At 36.6% G+C, this 22,494-nt stretch overlaps 1 protein-coding gene across 1 annotated transcript in view; it reads left to right on the top strand.

Annotated features, from left to right (window-relative positions):
- ALKAL1 (ALK and LTK ligand 1) overlaps positions 1-8,044 on the top strand; it is a 35,856-nt gene extending 27,812 nt beyond the window's left edge. The window contains exons 3-5 of the mRNA XM_057368305.1: positions 2,080-2,160; positions 4,444-4,520; positions 7,383-8,044. Of these exons, the coding sequence (XP_057224288.1) occupies positions 2,080-2,160; positions 4,444-4,508 (146 nt within the window). The 3' untranslated portion in view covers positions 4,509-4,520; positions 7,383-8,044. The remainder of the gene's footprint in view (positions 1-2,079; positions 2,161-4,443; positions 4,521-7,382) is intronic.
- The last annotated feature ends 14,450 nt before the right edge of the window (positions 8,045-22,494 follow it).

The raw sequence follows: 22,494 nt of genomic DNA, 5'->3' as shown, positions 1-22,494 counted from the left end.
GGAATTTTCTTCCTGTTGTTGTTTTTTATTTTATTTTTCATATCTTTATTAGATCCTGTAGTCCATAGGTATTTTCTTAAAATACAGTGGAACTTTAGGTTTTGTTTTTCTGTTSCAATTGTAATCCTTCTAGCAGTCTTCATAAATTAAACTGTTTGATTTTTGTCCTTACTAGTTCAAGAGTTAGGAAATCCTAAACTAAAGAAGTTGCGGGAAAAAAAGAGAGAAGCTGAAATCAACATTAGCTTTACAGACCATTATCTTTACACTTTCAGGGTTAAGAAAATTATTGCACCCTTCTCATATGCCAGGAATAATAGACACATTTGAAAGCCAAATAAGAACCATATGTAACAGTCCTTGACTATAGGAAAAATCATAAATAATCTTGTGAGTCATAAAGCAATCTATCAATTTAGCTTGGAAAGCCAGCTGACACAGAGTGCTTTGTAAGGCACAAATAAAATTAACAGCCTATTTTTGATGTCAGGGAAGAGAGCTAGAAAACCATATATTAGCTGAAGGGACATGGAATTTATTTAGTGACAAAAGCCAGTGTTGTCTCCATATATGCTGGATAATTTCAAATTACATACTTTCCCTCGAGCCTAATTGCTAACTCAGATAAAAAAAATATGGCAACAAGTTCAGACTTGCAAATGGTGCTTTCCTAGTTTATTGAAAAGCTTATTTGTGGCTGAAAAAAATCTAATGAAATCCATGTACTACTGTAAAATATATATAAACTTCAAGTATGTTCAGTCCCATGGAGAGGAATCTTCTCTTGAGCTCATGGCAATTTGGCTTCACTATCCAGGGAGAAATATCTTGGTATATTTTGCTAATCTCATAAACCATCTTTCAAGTTATGAAATAAGTAATTTTTGCCCAGAAATGCTTCCTCTCTTCCACTGACAGGAAAATTAGCCAACACAGTCTGCTTCATATGCATCATTCTGTAGCATTGCTTGAAACAAGCTATTCTTATACAGGGTTCCTGCTTTTACCAAATTTAGATTTAAATTTAGTCTTATTTGGTTAATGTCAGTTTATATCAATGTTTTCTGTCCAAATCACATTCTTTCCAATCTCATTCCCACCTGTCAGTGATMGTTTTGCTAAGTGGGTTGCACAATGCAAATATTTTTTTGCTCTCGTTTTCAACTTCAGTGTTATCAGTAATACTTTCCCAGGGTCATCAGCAATTATAGAARGGCTCTTTGGCAACTTGTTGCATTTGAGCCATGGTTTTATAGAACCACAGAACCATAGAATGGTTTGGATTGTAAGAGACCTTTAAGATCATCTWGTTCCAAYCCCTTTGCCAYGAGCAKGGACAYCTTTCTTATCAAATATTAATGTAAACAGATGGCACTGTATATCCAGAGAAGGGAGCAGCCCACTGTACCCTGGACATGCAGGGATTTGCCTTGCCAAAGATGAAACACATCCTGCCCTCTGCACATCTGTCTGCTTCTTTCACTAGGATTATTTCAACAGGAGATCAGATTYCTGGATGTTATTCAGCTGTCATTTTTTTTTTCCTCAACACCCACACTGTATATTAAGAATTTCATAAACCATCTATGTGCAAATTAAAAGCATTAGTATATGAAGGTACTTAATCTTTCCAGGGATTAGAAACTCATATTTGCTTAAAATGTTGCTTTTATTTATCTTTAGAAATAGTATCCTCATTCCAGGTGCATTATTGGTACTACATTAGGCTACACACAACTATTGAGCAAACTAAATTCTACTGTAATTGCACTATTCTGTTTTTCACCATATAGGAAATTTTACTACTAACTTTGAATTACTGGAATTTCAAGGCTAAACCAGCCCATCATTTTCACAGGCCATTTTTCTAGTTTTTTTACATCATGACCACAAAGGCACAGCAACAGCATTTCTTTCTGTTTTTTTCAGAACTATGTTGCATCATAGTTGTTTAGAGTATAGTAAAACATATGCAATTTTAGCCAAGAAAAAGTGAACTTAATGCTATGTGTTACCATTCATTGAAGCTGCAGAGCAGTGACATTGAGAGCTTGTTAACTCCTCCTTTCTTTCAAACAGGGCCAGTCACMTTTTCATCAGAGTGTAGCAAGCACTTTCATCGACTGTACCACAACACAAGAGACTGCTCAACGCCAACTTGTAAGTGGCAAAATACCTTTTAATGCTCACTGTGATACTTGTTTAAAAGCAACCCRCTTTTCCTATTAAGTGTTTGATGTCCTGGTCCTTTTGTAACAGTTTTTCTTTAGCACTGCACTACAAAACATACCCAAGGTTTTCTAAAATATAAAGATCTTCTGTTAATGCACTTGCTGTCAGCTGAATATCATGGAGTTCCTTTAAAGTGATGCTGAAATCAATGAAATGAAAACTACACTCTGGAAAAAAAAAAGTAGGGCAAGCTTACACAGAGGGCAGGCAGGGAAACATATTCTCCTTCCTGCTCTCTTAAGCTTTACTTGTGCAAGAAGATAAWATTTGAACCATTGTTTAACTTCTCTTAATACTCACAAACATTATTATTTTGGGGGTTTAGTAAATTTTGACTTGTGAGGATAATTTTCTATTGAGTGCCCTTTGTTAAACAACATAAAATAATTTGATTCATCATTTCTGTTATTGGTACTTTCAGTTCTTATCAAACAACATTCCTCTGTGAGACTGCACCAGCTTTATTTTAACACAGGCTGAATATAATTTTTTCATAGATACTGAAAAATAGAAGTGTTCTTGGATAAAATGGATAAAAGAGCAAACAAAAGCCCATACCAAAATGGAAATTCCTTAAATAGAAGTTACTTCAGCATTCTCTAGTGCAATGGACCGTTCAATGAAAGTGAGTGGAAAATAAGTGATATCTTTTCATTAGAGAAGGTGAATCTCATCTGAGATGCGTAAGCACAAACTGTGGACAATTTTGGTTGCTTTGGAAGCTTTTCAGGATTCAACATGAAAAAACAATGGCACTTTGTGACTGCATCACTTAGAAACACTGTTTGTGAGCAGCTGAGATGCTCTCTCACCATAGCTCACACCTCAAAGAATTTGGCATTTGAGAGGGGTGGAGCAGCCCTCATGTCCTTTAGCCTTTACACTTATCAGAAGCTAGAATGTGGGAATACATGGCTGCTCCTCAAAATATAKGCACACAGCTTTCTAAGTAGACAGATGAGTAGGCAAGGCACATTACATGCTGTGTAACAAAAATGCCATGTTGTGTGTTGTTTGCCTTGATACATGGATCCAGAGCATGTGAATATTATTTGGACTCTCATGTATTGCCTGAGTACTTCACTTTATTTRCAAAGAAACACAGTCATGTTATTTCTCTTCTAATTAAATAGGTTTATTATAGTTAAAAACAAAGGTGTGATTAGAATGGTGAGAAGAGCTTAAAATAAGTTCAATATCAAAGCAAAATTCAAATAAAAATGGTGATTAAAACCAGAGCAAGTTTTTTGTTCTCTCTTACATCAAGCAKCCCCAAAGCAGACAATGAGTTACATTCACCTGAAATGTTCTGTTCTTAAAAGAAGAGCTAAATCTTCAGAACTGTCYCCACCTTACCCAGAACTCAGGCAGATCATAGTCAAGATCTTTTCCTATGTCTTTAGAGGAGYTTGATATTTTCTTTTGGGGACCCCTTAGCCATTATGGGATGGCTGAGGATGAATTATTTCCTCTCTTTCTGACATGGTTATACACTGTGCAAATATTTTCTGGAGAACTGAAACCCACTTAGCGCTCACTTTCTTGCTGTTTGGAACAATTGGTATTAAGTTTTGTTAAAATACTTATCAAGCAAGAGAAGGAATTTGCACCTAAGTGTTTCTTGTTAGCAAAAATCAGAAAGGATGGCAGTGGCTCAGGGTTCACTTGAACCAGGTGATCATTTGAACCAAGGGCACARGAGAGAGGGATCAGAAGTGGGACATTGGTATCTCTAGTCTGATGATTAGGAGATGTACTAAAACATGGACAGTATGGAATTAAATCAATATCAATGCTAAAYTGAACAATAAAATGTTTGAACCAGMCTGACTYCTGACTRTGTCATAATGYGATGTTTAGAATWTCCTCCCAGTTAATTAGTTAAATTCCATCAGGTACAAATAGAGTTGAACCTCATCTTCCACAGGAAGGAGGAAACTACCTGGTAAACATTTAATTCCTACCACCACTGACTTTTCCTCTAGAACGCTGACTATGCTAAGACACAGTTTAATATTGCATCTTGCAGACATATTTTAATGAATTTCCATCAGATAAAAGCTTCACTGTGTGAAGCATACAGTATGATGACAGTTTCACTATGTAGAGTATCTGAAATTCCAGTACAAATTCTACATTTAATTTTATACAGTTTTTTGAGTGTATCTGGCAACTGAGATTCATTATTGCTGTGGCATTTTTGTTTTATAGATTACAAAAGGTGTGCAAGGTTGCTAACAAGATTAGCAATGAGCCCTTTGTGTACACAGTCCTAGGATGTTTGCTACGTAAGTATCATTTTCCCCACTCATTTCCTTATTTTTTTGAATGCTCAAGTGCTTTTCTTTACACTTTTACCTTGTTACCAGGTGTGCATACAAAAATGTGGTATTAGCAGAGTGTGTCAGCATGCAGCTTTGGTGTTGTAGAGCTGACTGATTCCTCCTGGAAACACATTATAGCACAGACATCTCTGACAGGCCCCTCTGTAATTTCCTACAAGTCACTTGTGGCACTAGAGTCCATAATTATGTGCTGGGTGCCCTCTTACGGTTCTAGATTTCAAGAAGGAGTCTGCTTGGTGAAAGAAAAATGCCCAAGGACATAATCAGCACCTTTATTTCAGCCTGTTCTGCAGAGGACTTTGTTGTTAATCCATGGAAGAAGCAGAATATCTTGGTGTCAGGTCTGCCAATGCAATCTTCGCAGATAACCTGTCACTTCATTCCTCCCTGGGACCCCTTTTCATTCCCATGTTGTTTCTTGAGAATTTCTGTAAAGTTGATACCACTTCATGATGATGGAAGGGAACTGAACATAAAGATGTGACAAAGCTAAAGGCTTCACTCAACAATCTGAGGAAGAAACCAGTCCATTCTTGTTTATGAATAGCATGTTAAATKTTTTAATTAAATAACATTGTCACTGATGAAAGGAACATCTCCAAGTGAGCTGTTTGCTCCTGTTATTTGAATATTAATGAGACAGTTATTAATAAGACAGTTAACACTTTCAAAAGTTAATTTGAAATAACACACTGGTTGTTATTCTTTAACAGTAGAATGTATAAAATCGGTGAATTTTATTTATTTAAATTTCTTTAAAGACAGTTTTCTTTCACCACCTCCTCCTGACATATACTGCAAGCTTGGAGCTTGGGGGAGTTGTGTATGTCACTCCTTCCTGCATCAAGGCTTCAATTCATACTAATCAAGAATAAGAAAAGAAGAGTAGGATATGAGTCAGTTAGCTGATTTGATTTCTCAGTGGAGGTGGATTCATTTTGGTGGCAGTTCTTTAAAGAATATGGCAATATTTCAGTTCTGAGAAGAAATGACATAATTTCTTTCTATTCCTCTTTAACTATTTTCAGTCTGTTTGGCACTTGACTTCCAGATCTTGCAAATAGTTTTGAATATACCAAGGGCAATGAACCAGAGACTGTCTAGGGATCTCATTACTTTGCCTGGGTCTCCTTTCATAACTAAAGGCAGGAATCCTTTTCTGAATGCCCTATTTAGAAAAATAAAAAATAAAAAAGGGGGGATGCTTAAGTTCCTGTGTGTTTTCAGTGTTCTCTTTTAAATCTTAGTTTTCTCAGATTTCCTACCACTCTCTCATTTTCTGCAGATTTACTTTTTTAGTCTCTGTTTTTCCTTTATCTGTATCCTTTTACACCTCTGGTTTCATGTATCAGGGCATTCAGAAAGATTTCTGGTGTTCCAAAATTATTTTTCTTTTTCTTTTAAAAGAATGAGTCAAAGATCTGCCTACATATCCACAGTACMGAAGCATCTATCTCATCCTATTTCCATCTTTAAAATACAAAAGGATCAAATGTTGCTATGATTTGCAAAGCCAGGTGTTTTAATTTGCCTGCCAAAAATACACTCAAAGACATGAAAAATRGGGAAGGAAGGTTTTAAATGGTAAGCATTGCTTGTGAGCACAGCGTTCACTTAAATTGGTATCTAGGCTGGCTTTCTCTCTACTTTGTGAAAAATAAGAAAGACTTATAGGAAAAAGTAGAGCCCTGATCTGAGTGTTTCCCAGCTGTCTCTGTGCTTCCTCACCCTATTTCTCCACCAAGCAGAGTTTCCATTTTAAATAAGATATCCCTAGATCTTCATGTTGGCTCACGTCCACTGGATTCTTGGAATGGGAACATTTTCTTGAGAAGGGTGAAGGGTGGCCAGAGTCGCAGTCTCTTCCCTGTTAATAGGGAATGCAACAGGGGAGTTAATGTTCATCCCTCTATAACTTTGCGTTTCTAGCATGATCCTCTGATTGGTTCTACTCCATCTTTTGGCACAGGGGATCTGTTTTCCTCACCACCCTCCCACTAGCTTACAGAGGACACTGCCATAGACCCTGCTGTCTGTAAGGAAATTTGCCTTCACTTTAACATCTCAAAAGAGTCTTGGAGATTCTCAGTTGCCTTGAGAAGGAGTCTCTCTCACTTGAAGAACTGTCAGCTATTTTTACGCCTTTTTTCCTGCCAGTAATAAAATAGGCTGCATTTTCCTCATTAAGGAAAAAAAAAAAAAAAGAAAAAGCTGCAGTGCTATTCTGCAAATATTTTCCTTCCTCGCATATAAATATCCGGGTATACAAAGGAGACGTGGTCTTTTCCTGTTGGAAATGAACTTTTGATTGGGGAAAGCCAATCATTTTCCCCGGGGATGCCCTGGCTCCAGCCGTGGCGGGATGTTTCAGCACCATGGAGAGGTCCGGTGGGACGCGGGGCAGCCGCTGGGGTGGCTCGGGGCCGGGACACCGGRCACATGCTGCCCTTACAGCTCTCAGAGGTTTGGGTGAGGTTGTTTTCACCTCCCAACGCAGATCCCTGCGAATGGAAGCAAWGCATTTGGTGAAACCCAGGATGTGGAACTGCACTGTACTGCGTGCGTGGGGAACTTCCCTGCGAGGTGCAGCAACGCGGACAGCGGCGCGTTAAAGCTCTTGGCATCGATGCTGAGCATTTGCCACGGCAAAACTCATGAGTGTTCACAGGAGGGCAAGACCCACTGGCATTCTGAAGTTAATCTTAAAATTTATGSAAACTGTGGTTTATTAACAGATTTATACTAAGTGCTCTGCCTCTCAGGTTTAAAACTAGTTATAAAATGGCATGTCCTTTTCTCTTGCAGACTTTCTACCAAGGAGAGAAATCTGATTTGCCAAGAAAGTGCCTTGAAATCTTCAAAAATGGAGAAGACATCTTTTATCTTTTTGATTTACAACGTTTTGTTACTAGATGCATTTTATTTTCATATATTTGTCCAACATTCCATATTTGTGTGAAACATTATTTTATTTTGTAAATTTGTTGCCTATAGTTCAGACAAGACAATTATTTAAATACATTGTATATAAAGAATACTAATGATATACTGATTAAATGTTATAACCATATGCAGGGAGTTGGTAAAATGTTGCTGTTTCTCTCGTTCCGTTGCATTTACATTGTTCTGCTCAGGCTCTTACTCTCATTATTTGCACTAACTTGAAATGCAGAAGTCTGTGTAACTGAAATCTGAATAAGCTGTAAGTGGGGAAGTTTTACTTGCCATGGAAGATATTTTATATTATGAAGCTTTGTTAATATATACATATATATTATTGCGCATCAGAAAAAAAATTGCTCAGAAATGCACCTTGCTTTCAGGAACATTTGTATGACAATTCTGGATTTTCATCAGTTACATTTGTACTGGCACTTATGGAAAGAGTTGCAAATAATGTAAATATAAAGACTGGAAAACTGCAATGCAGTTTTGGTGGAATAAAGAACATAAAAATAACTATTTTACAGGAGGAGTTATTTAAGTATATTAAGAGATTGCTTWTTTAATATATAAATTTAATCTATCKGGAGAACTTGAAATAATTTTCCACTGAGAACTTCAAACTTGTAGATTTTACAGCATTTAATTTTTGAGTGGCAAATTTTATTGAGCYATTTATTCTTCAGCTGAATAGGTGYAAACAAAAATGCATCATGTATTTTGTGTGAACAACACAAACCATGGGCAAGTATGCAAAGAGGGTAATAAAACAGACCAACAGAAGAAAGATTGCTTTAAAGTATAATACCAGAAATCTGGTGGTAACACATCAGTCTTMAATACCTGGGACCAATCCAAAGCTGCATATTTTTTTTTTATTTTAAATCAAATTGCTTTGGTGACATTTGCTATTCATTTATCTCAACTCTTTTATTGCAAGCTCATATGATTGCTSTACAAAGAACTTAGCATGAAGTGAAGGTTTTATGGCCAGGCCCAGAGTAACTGACAACACACATTGATTACTGTGTTCAAATCTCTCATTGTGTTCAAAGTTTCTGAGATTAATTGACAATTCAAAACAATCCTTTCAGGTTAAATATTGTCTCTACCCTTTCCCTCACAGTGGGCTTCATGAGCCCCTTAACTTCTATGCCCAGCAGTTTTCTCTCTACAGAATAGCAGGAAAACTCTGCTCTAGGATTCCTAGCCAAATAATAAAGAGCTGCCTTTTTATCCAAAAGGCTTTTCTGCCTTCTTTCCATATGTTCATTSTGTTTCAGCTCCAAAGCTGTGCAGTGTTCTCTGATGCATTAAGCAGTCCAACCCGCAACTTTTAGAAGTAGTTACTCCATCAAYAGTCCCAGCTAGAAGGTTGTGATGTGCTGTTTAGTTTTATGATTATCTGGGTTAATTTTGAAACTTTCTGCAATTATGCTTTTTCGTAAACACAAAGTATTCCAATCTTCTCCTAATCCATGTTGGAGGCAATATTTGTATTGAAAATCCTAGTGGTTTGAATGGTGAGAAGGATCATTTTATTTCTTGGTGAATAACATACTTCACACGATTATTGGCCACAACACTTCAGCAGAGAGGAAAGGATGAGGCTCAGAACAGGCAATCAGGCTCCAAAAAAGGCATTTGTCCTCAGTCCTGCTTTTATATTTCCGCTCTGGTTTGGTAGCTTCTCAATTTAAAAAAAAAAAAAAAAAAAGTCTCGTGTTTCTTTCCTCAAGGGACTGAAAAGAATGAAAAGGTTTGGTTATTTTTTCCTGAAAATTACTTTTTGTGGTATCTGAATTCCAATGAGAAAACCTAATTTGGGTTATTTAATAAAATTGTTGTGCTCAAATCTAATGTGCTAAATCCAGAGCTTCACTGTTGTAAAAATAAAGAAATTTTTCTATTGAGTAGAAAAGTGATCAATTCCATATCTTAAAAAAGACCTGCAGATTTTACAAAGATGCAAAGCAGAGATTAGTATGACAACTTAAAATATTTATGAGGGAAAAAAAGTTCATGAAATGAGTAAAAGGATAAAACCCCATAATTCTTCTTTCCCAGAAGTCAAATGGCTTAGATTTTATTTTATTTTTTTTTCTGGAAACAAATTATTCTTTGAGATATTTGTGGCATAGATCCCTTCTTTCTGTTTGGCCTCTTTTTGATGCTCAGTATGCTCTTAAAAGCTGGGGAAAAAAAAAAAAAAACCCAAAAAAACCCCAGAAAACAACTTTTCTTTACCATCCCTCTACACATTGATTTGTCACTCTTCTTCATCATAATTATACTATGAATAATAATAAGCAAGGATACTAAAGTTAGTAGTATAAAAATTGCAAAGTAGCATGACACACTCACTTTACTGTTTAACCTGAAACATAAATTGTATTCCTTCTGTTCTAAGATTTGTTAACAGTTTGTTAACAGTTTGTTAACAGTTTTAGGAATAAGTCTAGAGGGACGTTATTTGGAAGTATGGTAAAGAACCAAATGCCATAGAAGCTGGGAGGTGATGATACATTTAAGTAAACTGCAGTTTCTATCATATTTTCACATTATTATTTTCTCTTCCTGCTTTTCTTTCATTTTTTTTTCTCATGAAATTAAACCTGAAAATATTTTGGCTTCAGAAATATGTCTGATTATGGCTTTTTGCCATTACCATGTTGTCTGCATGCTCAAAATTTTTGTCCAATTTCTGTCCTGGTGGAGATTATTGGATAGGGATGGAACCACCATCTGCAGTAATGTCTCATCCCAGTTTGTCACTCTGCTTAACTGTTCATCTTTTCCAAAAAACTTAATTGTTCCAGACTTCCGAATTTCTAAAGAAAGCCACTGTTGGCAAATGTTACTGTTGGTCTGGCATATAGCAGAGAGAAGGCSAACAGCACAAGGGCAGCAGAAATTTAACCTGGATCTGTGTGAATGAAGATTCTAAACCAAAGTTCAATTTCCTCTCTTTACTGCTGAGACCATCTAAATTTTTTTATCGCAACACCTAAAAATTGCCTGGGTCTGAGCTTTGGGTGCTATTCAAATGCAGGACAGAGACCTTATTCTCATCTCAGAGAGGTTAAAGCCATGGAGTAAAACAGTGAGGAAAGTGAACATGAAAACAGTGAACTTTTGATGATTGGGGAGGTGGAAAATGGCTCCACTGTCAGCTGTCTCAATGCATCACTTAGAGATTTGATAGCAGAGAGCAAGACAGACAAGAGTTCGATAAGGAAATCCTGTGATGAGGGCTCTCACTGTAGAAGGGTTTTTCTAAAAAATTAACCCAATGCTACACCCACATAGGAAAAGAGTGATGGTTGGTATGAAAACCTTGTAAGTGTCTGAAACTGAACTTTTAATGTGGAATGAGACATTAGTTTTAAAAAGAAAATTGTAGCATGGAATAAAATAAGAATAAGAAAAAAATGTGGAAAAGATTAGCTGTCGGAATCACCTTGGGGACAGGCACTGGTCACCTGTGGTGAAGACCAGCAAATGTGGTGGTGGAATAACTGAGAAGTAAAACAACGTAAGTATCTGTTCAGAAGATATGAAGATTTTATAAATGACTATGTTGGTTTTTAGCTGAAGGAGGAAATGAGTGAAGTTGAGACAGATAAGATAGAAGAATATATTGGGCACAGAGGATGTAGAAATCCTAATAATTTCAACATGACCAAAGAAACTAACACCTCACAGACATTTGTTTCACCACATCTAATCCTGCTGCTCTACCATGGGAAGTGTAATTCACCTGGGTCAAAAGCTTGAATTGGTCAGCAGAAACAGAGATGCTGCTTACAGACCTGTCAGAGCTACCCAGCAAAAGGTGGTTTGGCACGAGAGACTCTGAGCTGCCACAACTGGTCAGTGCAGAAGACCAGGATGAATACCTGCCATGCTGGGAAAGAAATATCTGCCTGAAATATGYCCCATTGCTCTCACCATCCCATCATCAGAGGCCACCTGCACTGGACCTGAGATGAGAAATATTGTTATGGAGAAAGGAAGGAGAGGTGCAAATAAAAGGAATGGGGGTAGGCAGCACTCGATACTGTGGAGTGTGGGTTAAAATTCCTAGGCTGCTGGTCTGCATTTAATTCCTTTCCTCCTGCATTAGCCATAAATAGCTGAACTTATCACCCTGTCTTCCCTCCCCACTGCCTCCTTGCCTATGAAAGCCTTATCCCTTGCTCGCAGACAGGTATGAAAAACCCAAACAGATATAAGCTATTATCATTAAAAGTCTACCAGAGAAAGAACAGGATACAAATAATTTGTGAAGSTTTCATGTAGCCTCACTGTAATTCTTAAATATTTTGACAGACAAGTTTATACCATTTGATAGCATGCCTTGATGTATGCCAATACACTCAAAGATGTGTATTTTTTTCAACCATAACAGCATCACTTTGCTATCCATGTAGAGTGTTATTAATGTAATTACACTGCATAATGTAATGAGTGTAACTAATTTAGCTTTGGTGTTCATTTGTCCTTATTACTCTTGTTATTCTATGGAAGTGCACTAATGCTGCTCTTTACTTTAGTATTTGATTCATTTGCTTACTTGCACTATCAGAAAATTTTTGTGCCCACCTATTACTTCTAAAAGGAATCATACTGTCACTGGAATTGCTGTCCATTTTTACTCTGCATATGGTAATCCTTGCATTTTATAGATGAAGCAACAAGTRCTAACAATAATTACTAACTCATTTACTACAAACAAAACTGTTATCTTTATTTGAAATATTCACTGATGGTCATACACTCTTACTAATGACGCACATTTTGCAGTAAATGAAATCCATTTATGCCATTTGCCTCTCCTAGAATGCATTGTCTAAATAGCACATAAATTGAATATTTCCAATTTGTGTAACTGATAGTTCTTTTCTAGTGCCRTTCACTTTAGTAAGAGCCGAAAAATGAATTTGTGTTTTCATGGAAATATTTCACTTCCATATCTCAGATAATGTTGGCTCGAAGCCTCTCATTATATCTGTACGTAAAATGTCATACGACTTTTCTCATATGCATTGCTTTGTGATTTTCCAGGTCAAATTTATTTTTTTCATCGTTGTCCTGTCACTCAGTATCTTAAGGTCTGGTAGCAATCTTTTTACAGGTCAGCTTTCATCTTTGGTATTCAAAGTGACTTATCATCAACCAAAGTACTTAAGTTTGTTCAGTTTTTGATCGTGCTTCATAAGAGAGGAGTGTATTTTGCATTTGGTTAAAAGAGAGGGCTAAGAAAGCAAGGAAACTGTAGCCTTTCCTTTTTTTCCAATTTGAAGCCTGCTTCTCCCAATAAATATGTCCCTGCCTTACTATGTYCTCTCTGCTTCAGCTAGAAGATTTGAGCTATGTAGCTCAAACATTTCCTGCATGGCATCTTGAGCACTTAGGTAGTGCTATATGGAAATGCTGCTTAAAATTTTTGTGTCTAAACTTCTGTGAACTTGAGCTATTTAGCACCCTCAATGAGGATAATTTCTCCTCACATGATCTCCACATCTTTACTGCCATTCCCATACAGTGTAAATCACTAAGTCCTTGGTGTAATTTGCTGTCTGAAAAGCCTATATGAATAGGTACTCTGTAGGAGGTGACTACGGATACATTTCAGATGTTTTTTTTTAAACTATAAGACCCTGATTAACTTCCAGATCCTGAGGCAGCCTTATAAAGGAAGTTTTTAACATTTCCTATTACAGGACCCAATTGTGTTTATTAAATTATGTTAATTAAAAGATGATAAGATGCCTTCCTATAACAGCTTAGTTCTGTGTTTTAACAGTTCTCTCYCATTCCTATACCCCAAAGAAAAGCAATAAATAATACTACTGAATTCAGAGACTGAAGTTTGCAAGATGGTGGAAAAGGGTCTTAAATTTTACCTGCTCTTGAATAGTTAYTTCACCTTTTCCATACTCTGAAAATAACTTGTAACCTTTCACATGAATTGTGCAGCTGTCAGGGTACATTAACCAGGTTTATTTRCAGGCAATAATCAGAGAAAAAGTATAAAAAAGCTGGTTTTGAATTCTAAAGGTTTGAACCTGCCCAGTCTTTCACRGACCCAGGGTACACAGTAGACTGACACAGCACATCAGTTGTCAGCTTGTGTTTTGTTCTCATTTGAACARCAAGAATGYRTTTTTAAGTTGTTCTGGGGCTGAATTGTTCTTGATGAGACTGGATTTTGTCAGTTTGTGGAGTTATWTTGCATTTTCCCGAATGAAAGAAGCTGTTTCCATGATATTGCTTGAATTCTTGCAGTTTATCTGCACGCAGGCTCATGGCTGAAGGCTGACACCAAACTCAGTGTCAGATTTCTGAGGGAGCTGCCTTGTTCTCCATCGTCTGATATCGTCAGGCCATGATAGGCAGCAGTTCCTCAGACCCAATGCAAATTTAATGGGGAGAATCAGAGTCATTGTCACTGCTTTGCTTAAAGAAGGTTTGGATTGAAACTATTTTCTAGTAATTTTTCATTAAGACCTGATGGCATCAATAATAGACTGAGGGAATTTTCTTTCCAGTTTTAGTTTTCATCCACATTGAATAAAAACAGTAAATCCTGATTGAGTCACACTCTATCTTTTCATCACAATGCTTATTTTTGGAGAAGCAGCAAAAAAACTTGGACACTTAGTAGCATGATACAAAGCTGCATATTTAAGGCATTGCTTCTAGTTTATTAGACTWGAACTGAGCTAGAATGTTGTTAGACTCAAAGAGATCTTGGAGACCTCACAGTATGGTGAAGACTAATGTGCTTTGAAAAAGAAGCAATCTTTGTTTCTATGTGTATAAATTATTATTGGAAAGAATAGAGATGAATTCCAGACTGGCTTATGTTTGAAGGGAAGGAGTGATGGTTAGAACTCCCCAAATTACATTATATGCCTTTAAATTTGGAAACAGAAAATAAATAGATATCAATGGAAAAACTCCTCTGAGTAAGTCAAGGAGGAGGAAAGAAACCTGTGAACAAGTGATGATGGAAATGGCCACAGCTCCTGGAAAWGAGTAAAATGTTAAATCTAAATAGAAGCTGTTCTAGAGGTCTGAGGAGAGAAATATAGGGCAAATTACCTTTCAAAAAGAAAAAGGGAGTTCAAGATAGCATGAGTGMGTGACACACAATATCATGAAATATGCAAATAGAAAATTTAGACTGTACTTATCTTTWTCTCAATTTAAAAAACCCCAGCAAAATAAGCAACACTCTAAGAGCTTTTCTTGATATCCAAGACAGTGGCAAGTTCCCACATGGAAACTGTCAGAAACCTGCTGTCTCAGGTGTAGGCTTATTAACATGCATCCTCTTTTGGTGAATAAACCAYAATCTTTTTGGTTTGCTTTCATTTTTACTTTTCCATCATAAAATAGTGAAGTATGTTATTATTTAACATTATTAATAYACGTGATGGGAGGACAGGGAAGAGCAGAGAAAAAGGTATATGGTGTTTTCAGTAGACTCTCTAGTGGGCTAGGGAGCRCATATTCCAAGGCTTCTTTCCAGTTGGTGCTCTGCCCAGAATAGAAAACCCTAAACCAGAACCTCAGTATGTGAAGCTGCTTCAATAAATCTGGCTTAAACAAGTGTTTAAGTTTATTAAGACTTCACTGCCTAAAAGCTGCTTGGAATTATTGCTACAGCTGGATTATAACATTCTCTCACTGGTCCAGTACTCTTTCCTCCATGGAAATCTCATAACTTATGTCTACTTCATCATGATGATTGCTAGCTCTGAGCCAGGGGAGGCACAAGTACGATAATATTTTTGTCATGTGGAATTTTTATTTTTAAATTAACATAAGGTCTAATAATAACTAGCAACATGATATTTGCAAAATATCTCAAAGAAGATGAAATCTAGTCAAAACTTCCACTAAAGGAAGCTGTCTGTACAGTAAATCTGTCATTCCTAAATAGAATTCCTGTCAGCTGTTAACTAAAGAAATGCGATGGTAAGAAAGAAAACTTGGAGGTGACCTTGAGACTTGACTCTCACTTTATAAGACTTAGCAGTCCTCCTCAATGATAAAAGTTAGATTATTTTGTTTTATGTTTTGACATCTAATTATGTGGAAGAAGGGACCTGGAAAATGGGGAGAAAATTTTGGGACTTGTCTAGGCATAACAAAAACAGTAACAGCACAGGTTTTAATGAAGATATTCTGATCCCACACATCTTGGAAAGTGCATTCTGGTTTTAATCTTCATGGTGTTTCTGTGACTTGAGCCGTGGGTAAAAATGATATACTTTCTACCTTTTTATCATCTCCCAGAGTAGACTTGGATATGTAAATAAGCAGAGAAGTGCAGTTTGTTTTAACAGGCTGAGAGTCTGGAAAAACAGATTAGAAGTGGGAGGAGAGCATGTCTATTCCCTTCACTGCATCACTGTCTGTGAGATCCTAACTGACAATGCCTATATTAAGAGCCCAACACAAAATTAGGATACTATTCAGAATTTTTTGCCCAAACTCTAGATACATTTATCCATCTGAGTTTTGTGTGCTAGATTGGGTGAGTTCAATCAGCTGTTTTTTAAGAAGGCAGTACGTGCTGTTTTTCTATTTTAATAAACTTTATCATTTCCACAATCTCATCTATTTTCTTCTTTCTATGCTCTATATAACTTGCATTTTGTCTTTGTAGACAGATTGCAAATAGCTGACAGGCTGATCTGAAGGGAACCGCCAGTGACAACACATTATTAATGGGGAAAGTTGTTGAAAAGGGGCTCCACATCAACTAATGTTTTAAAAGCTTACTAAATATTTTTGATTTATTATTTAGAAGTATGAAGTTATTGCTGGTAACAGTCATGTTAAGTAATCACAAAAATGTAATCATATGGATTATTTGATACCCAGACTGATTTATAAGACAGGCCTGCTTTATTATTGCATTAATATTAGCAAAACGAAGGCTACACATGTAGAAATATGGAAYACAGACCATAAATACAAAATGAAGAATTGCTTCCTGAAAACTCTGGGAAGAATTCTAGGTTCATATTAGGTGTGCTAAGAACTTTTATTACTGAGAGAAAAAAGTGATGAAACCTCTGTGATATGCTGCATCACAGTGTTTAACTTTTTTTAACCTCCAGATCTGTAGCTTATCTGTACAGCTTCAAGATATGTAAATTTATTGCATAAGTGGAGAGAGRGCAGGGTAGGAATACAAATGTCTGGGACTTGGAAAGTATACGTTAGAATGACAGAATTAAAGGGCTCAGTCTGCCTAGCTGATTTTTAAAGGCTACCAAGTAATGAATAGATTTCCATGTTTAATTGCTTTCCCAAGAGTAAGGCACAAAGGGACTTCATAAATTTGTATGGAGAGGTACAATAAAGACTAAAAGCTGGAAGCTGGTGTTATGCAGATTTAAATTTGGATTGGTCCTAAATCACTAATGATCTGTGAAAAAAGTTAATCTATTGAGGTATGTTCAATTCCCTGGAAGCATTAGGAAAGAATTAAAAATGGAGAGTTTTCAAAAAATGTACTAGGATAATTCATAAATTATTAGGCTTAGTAAGTAGCTGAACATATTAAGATGTGTTGGCCTGAAACACATAAGAATTTGGATAATCTAATGATYCTTTCTGGCCTTAAAGCCTGTGCTTTCTAGTCTGCCTGTTTCTTTCTAAATAAATCTTGAGGAAACTGGCAGTGGCTATACTCTATAATTGGGTAGCCCTGCGAAACATTTTAGGCCTACCTTTTCCTGCAAGAAAATGAAGTTTTTTGATGCTTGCAGCATAGAGGTAACTTCGATGTATCTGAAATTTCAGATGCAAACGTACATCTTCAGAAACTCTTTTGTACGTCCTGGATAAAGAACAAAAAATACTTTGAATGACATTTCCCCTATTCCCTAAACTATTAAAATCAGGTTTATTTCTTGACAGCTTTGTTCTATACACAGCACAGACATGAACAAGCCAACTATCCCTGCTATATAACTGAGTTAATAGGCAATGACATATCAGATGGTTTTGGCTTTCTCTCTTAGTGGCTGCGTGTGTGACAGGAGATAAGATAGAAGGAACAACGGTTTTGTGTAACTTGACTTTTTTCTGAAATTGACAGAGCACAGTGAATGTTTCTTTTTTATTTAAAAATATTTAAAACACTTGCATGCTTTCCCAACATCACTTTATTGTTGTACTCACTGACTGTGAGTAGCTATGTGAGCGCTGGATAACTGCTGGACCGAGCAATGGAAAAGACAATGTCTCTCCAGAGTGATACAAACTGCAATCCACCCAGGAATTCTTGTTGTACTGTGATATTAAATTATCTGAGGATGAAAACCAGGCTATGACTAAGAATTCCAATTCAATAACTTTGTAAAAAGAAAAAAAAAATAAAGATGCCTAGTATTTTAAAAGAGTTTTCTGGTGTTTGTTTTTTATTGGCCTACCTTCACCTAGTRTGATTTACCTAAAAAAAAGAAATTTACAACAATCTTTGGCTTAACTTATCACTACAGAAGAGGATCAGCAGCAGCATTAAAATATTGCCAATGAATTGCAACGAAGATGGTATTTTGTGCACTGAATTTATATCAGTCACCATCACATTGGCAAATRTTTCTGATGTCTAGTACAAAAATAGAGAAATAAGGGAGCCCTGCTAGCACTATTTACTTTGGCTGTCATGGGATAGGCTATGCATCTTCTTCCATGCTGAAAAACCTCTACATAAAGGTCTGCTAATGTCTAGAACAGTTCCCACAGTCTTGGCTTGTGATGAAAGCAACATTCCCTGTGTCCTTCATGGCTTGCTTCCCGTTTGGCCAACTCTGAGTCCCTGCATGCCAGAGATCCGCACCACATGTCCTTTGTATATCTGAATCATGACAAGGATCAGCTGATATAAAACATGAGGAAGGACCTGAAGGCCATGTTTGCAAGAGGCTGGTGACTGCAGGGGGCAGATTTGCACAAATTCACATCAGTGGTGTGTGTCTTCAAAGAATGCAAAGCTCTGGTTACGTGCAGGGGAAGAACATCACATCAGCATTGTGTTTGTGCCATCTGGCACTCAGCAGCACTCGTCCACATGTTCAGACAGACCTGCTCTGCAGCAGTGACACRTGTGTTGTGACCCTTTGATCCTATGGGTGATTATATAGGTCCTCACTTAGGAAAATGTTTTACTCTTCAGTACAGATGTGATTTGAAAACCAATTACTGCAGTTACACAAATCACTCCAGTGGTCTGGACCATCAGGATTGACTGCATTGTCTTATGAAGACATTGTTAGAACACTGCAAGAACAAGTAAACAGTCAAAAAAATTAGCATAGGGTGGCTCTTAGCCTATCATTAAGCAGCCCTATGGGCAATATGTGAAAAATTCCATACACCAATTTTGGTGTGTGTGGAACTTCTCTTAAGGTGTGTGGAACTTCTCTTTGTTGTCCCATGTCCTGTTGTGTGCTGCTGTTAACCACAACACTCTGAGCACACCACACTGTGACATTGTCGAGTAAGAATGACAACTGGCTTTCTGCTACCCACAGTTCATGTGATGTAAATTCTTACCTTCCTCAGAATAGATCAATGAAAAATTAGTGAGCTACTAGAAAGAATGTGTAATACCTAAATCGAAGTCTTCTGTTTGCTCAGTTCTGCTCCCTTATTCTCTTCTTGATGTGATTAGACAATGTTAAATATTCTAGCTGCTCTTTCCAGACTTAATTCTATTGTCAGGCACCACCCGTGTTTCAAAGTAATCTGGATGGATCTGGAAAGTTCTGAGTGCTTTCCTGCCATGTCCTTGCAGAGATGGAAAGATTAGAGTTTACGTTAAAAATGGTAAAGAATTTTAGGAAATTAATTTGTACAACAAACAGAGCTTCAGATCCTGAAGGCATAAAATATAATTCAATATGAATACAGTAAATTTGAACAAACCAATGCACATATGAGATAATGGTCTTTCATTTTCCATCTTTCCTATGGATGTTTATCCATCAGTGAATTTTTTCTTTTGTTGTCATTGAAATACCAACTATTAAGAACAGTAAAAGAATAGTCCAGCAGCTTTAGTAGCGCTCTTTTCAAAATAAGCTGTTTGCTTCTAAAAGCAAAGTTAGGGACTGGAAAAGACAGTTGGAATTGCAACTCTACCAGGTAAAAAGAGTTTGTTTGAAAAGTTGGGAGATAATTGCACTGAGTTTGCTTTTCTTTTTCTGGTTTTTTTTTTTATGTCTTTTTGCTTACATTATCTTGGAGATAATATGAGGGCAAATATGCTAAAAAAGACACATTTGCTTCACTGTCAATAATGAGGATGCAATGTGTTTTCCCAGAGGGAGTGAATATAAATACTTGAGTGCATTCTACTAAGGCAAATCTTTCCTCTGTCTTTTTTATTTCAGGGTTTTTTTGGTTTTTTGGTTTTGTTTTTTTTTCCCCTGGTTTTCCTGCTTTTCTGCTTGTTCTGTATAATTTCTTTATGATATTTATTTTTTTTCTCCTGCCTTATGCAGATGTCTCTACCTCTACAAATGTATTTCACAGGAAATATTACCATGTCAGAAGCAGAGCCGTGCTAGATCTGGCCCTGGAAATATTGACAGGAAGGTATAAAAGGCTAAGGAGATTTTCTCTGTTTGAAATTTCTCAGCCTCTTATTTTTCTTTCTTTACTGCTTTCTTCAGAAGATGCCTTGGAGCTACAGTAGATGGTGAAGTTCTGTAAAAAGAAAATATTTTTGAAACCATTCAGTTATTCAGCTGTCTCCTAAATTTTTGACATTTGTATGAGCACCTTTTTTTTTTTTTTTTTTCAAAATGGTGAATGAGGTTAAATATAAACACTAAAGAAAAATTATGATCTGACTTTATTAATTTTCATTTTGTAGAGATTTCCGTAGAATAATTTCTCAATTAATACAGTGGAAGCCTTGCTGCTTGAATATTTAAATGCTAATTGAACAAATATTTAGGAATAAATATATTGTAGGCAACACTCCTGCTATCAAAAAATGTATACCATGACTTAAAAAACAGTGCATCTGAATGAGATTCTGCTCTCAGAAAAATTTATTCTCATCAACAAAATCTCTCAGAGCTTACTTCTCTTTGCTGTACCTGGTCTGGGCAGTGGATTTGAGCTGAACAGGAGCCTGGGATCTGAGGGTTATTCAAGCCTAGGTGATTAGAGCCTGAAAGAGTAAATGTTATTAGTGTATTTATGATTTAAAGACAGATGGTGAACAGTTGAGCCAAGAGAGATTGGAAAAACAGAGTTGGCAAGCCATGTCTCTCTTTGGTTAATACGACATTTAAGTCTGCACATGCCATTGCACAGCTCTCTTGGATTACATAAGAAATGTAGAAGACAGATAAAGTCAAGCTTTTCCACACACTGGACTGATTCCTCATCTGTCTCCACAGAGGCCTGGAGGGAGATGTCCTATTCTCTTCCCTCGCCCAAGTTCTCTTCCTAACCCAATCCTCCCAGTTCCTTTTCCCAATCTACAGCAGAAATTGGAGCTAAAGAGTGATTGCACTTATATTCCCTTGCCTAAGGGCAGGCTGATGGGACCACAGYTTTCCTAAGATTTCCTGGCCATGCTTTCTTCCCTGCCCGAAGTGCAAACCCATGGAGGCAATTCATGCAGTAATGGCTGAGGAAGAATCTGCTGTTCGTGCTCCACAGATTTGTTTCACTCTTTGGAGTACTTTGATTTCCATTCTGCAATACACCCCATGCTGTGCACAGAGCTGTAGTCACTGTTTTTGTTCCAGGCCCACAACCCTCGTCTTTATGGTGCTCAGTCGAGGAACGAACATTTAAAATATCTCTCTATTTCTATCTCACAATATTTATCCTTTTAAGCCCATGTTAGCATGAAAACATAGGGAATAGTAAGAGAGCCATGCTTTCTGTGGTTCAGTAGGACACTATCCTGTAAGATATTAATTTCTCAGTGATCTGGTTTATTCTTTAAGCCATCTCACATACTGTTAAGTTAATGAGTCTGAGCAGCAGTGTATTTTCACTTGTGTGTCACTACTACTGATCCTCTGTAAAGTCACTGCCAAATTTACCTTCTTATACTGCTGTTAAGCACAATAATTTTCTTATTGCCAAATGCAGCAGTCAAATCCCTGGATTTGTGAGTAGATATGTGAGTAGATTTTGGCCAGCTTGATAAAATGTTGGAATTGTATTTGCATCCGTAACCATTTATATTTTATTAAGCTTGCTGGTTAGAATAAAACAATCTGTCCTCCCGAACTTTGACCATTGGGATGAGAGAAATATGATAGTCGAATAACCACAGCGAAATGCCAATGGAAATTAAGGTATTATATTTGAGTATATATTGCTGGAAGAACACTAGTTGTTTAGAAGGCTGTGAGAAGCAAAAGTTACAGAATAATGTGTTTTTATCACTTGTAGCATATCTGTGAGGATTATTAAAATCAAATAAGAATTGTGACAGAGACTCAAACAAAAATGGTAAAGCTTAAGTTAAACTAAATAAAAACTCATTTAAGGTTTCCTGACTAAAGTGTGGTTTTATGGATCTGATTGGGGTAGCAACTGTTCATGCACTTCTATGTATGAGGAAAGAGCAAAGCAGCAATGTTTAAAAAGAGCTTTCAGATGGATCATGTGATTTTTGTTTCCACTGAAGTGTAGAAGAATTCYTACATCTTGTTTTTCAAATGATATTTTATCAAACCTACAGTAGTAAATTAAAAGAAACTGGCAATTTCTAACCAGGTATTATTTCATCAATATTCTCGATGTATTTGGAGCAATCTCTTACATATTGAGTGGTTTCTATAGTGGTGTATGTAAGCATGTTTCCTCTTCCAGGCTTGACTGGAACATCAGAAAGTAGAATTCATTTATATGAGTTATCAAATGTCTGAATCCTTAGAGGTTATTCAAAATAGCAAATTAATAACAA

This window comes from Malurus melanocephalus, unplaced genomic scaffold, assembly GCF_030028575.1.
Source record: "Malurus melanocephalus ecotype Western Australia unplaced genomic scaffold, MMel_1.1 scaffold_90, whole genome shotgun sequence".
NCBI lineage: Eukaryota > Metazoa > Chordata > Aves > Passeriformes > Maluridae > Malurus > Malurus melanocephalus.
Note: the sequence above shows the minus strand (reverse complement) of the source record. Positions and strands in the feature narration are given on the sequence as shown.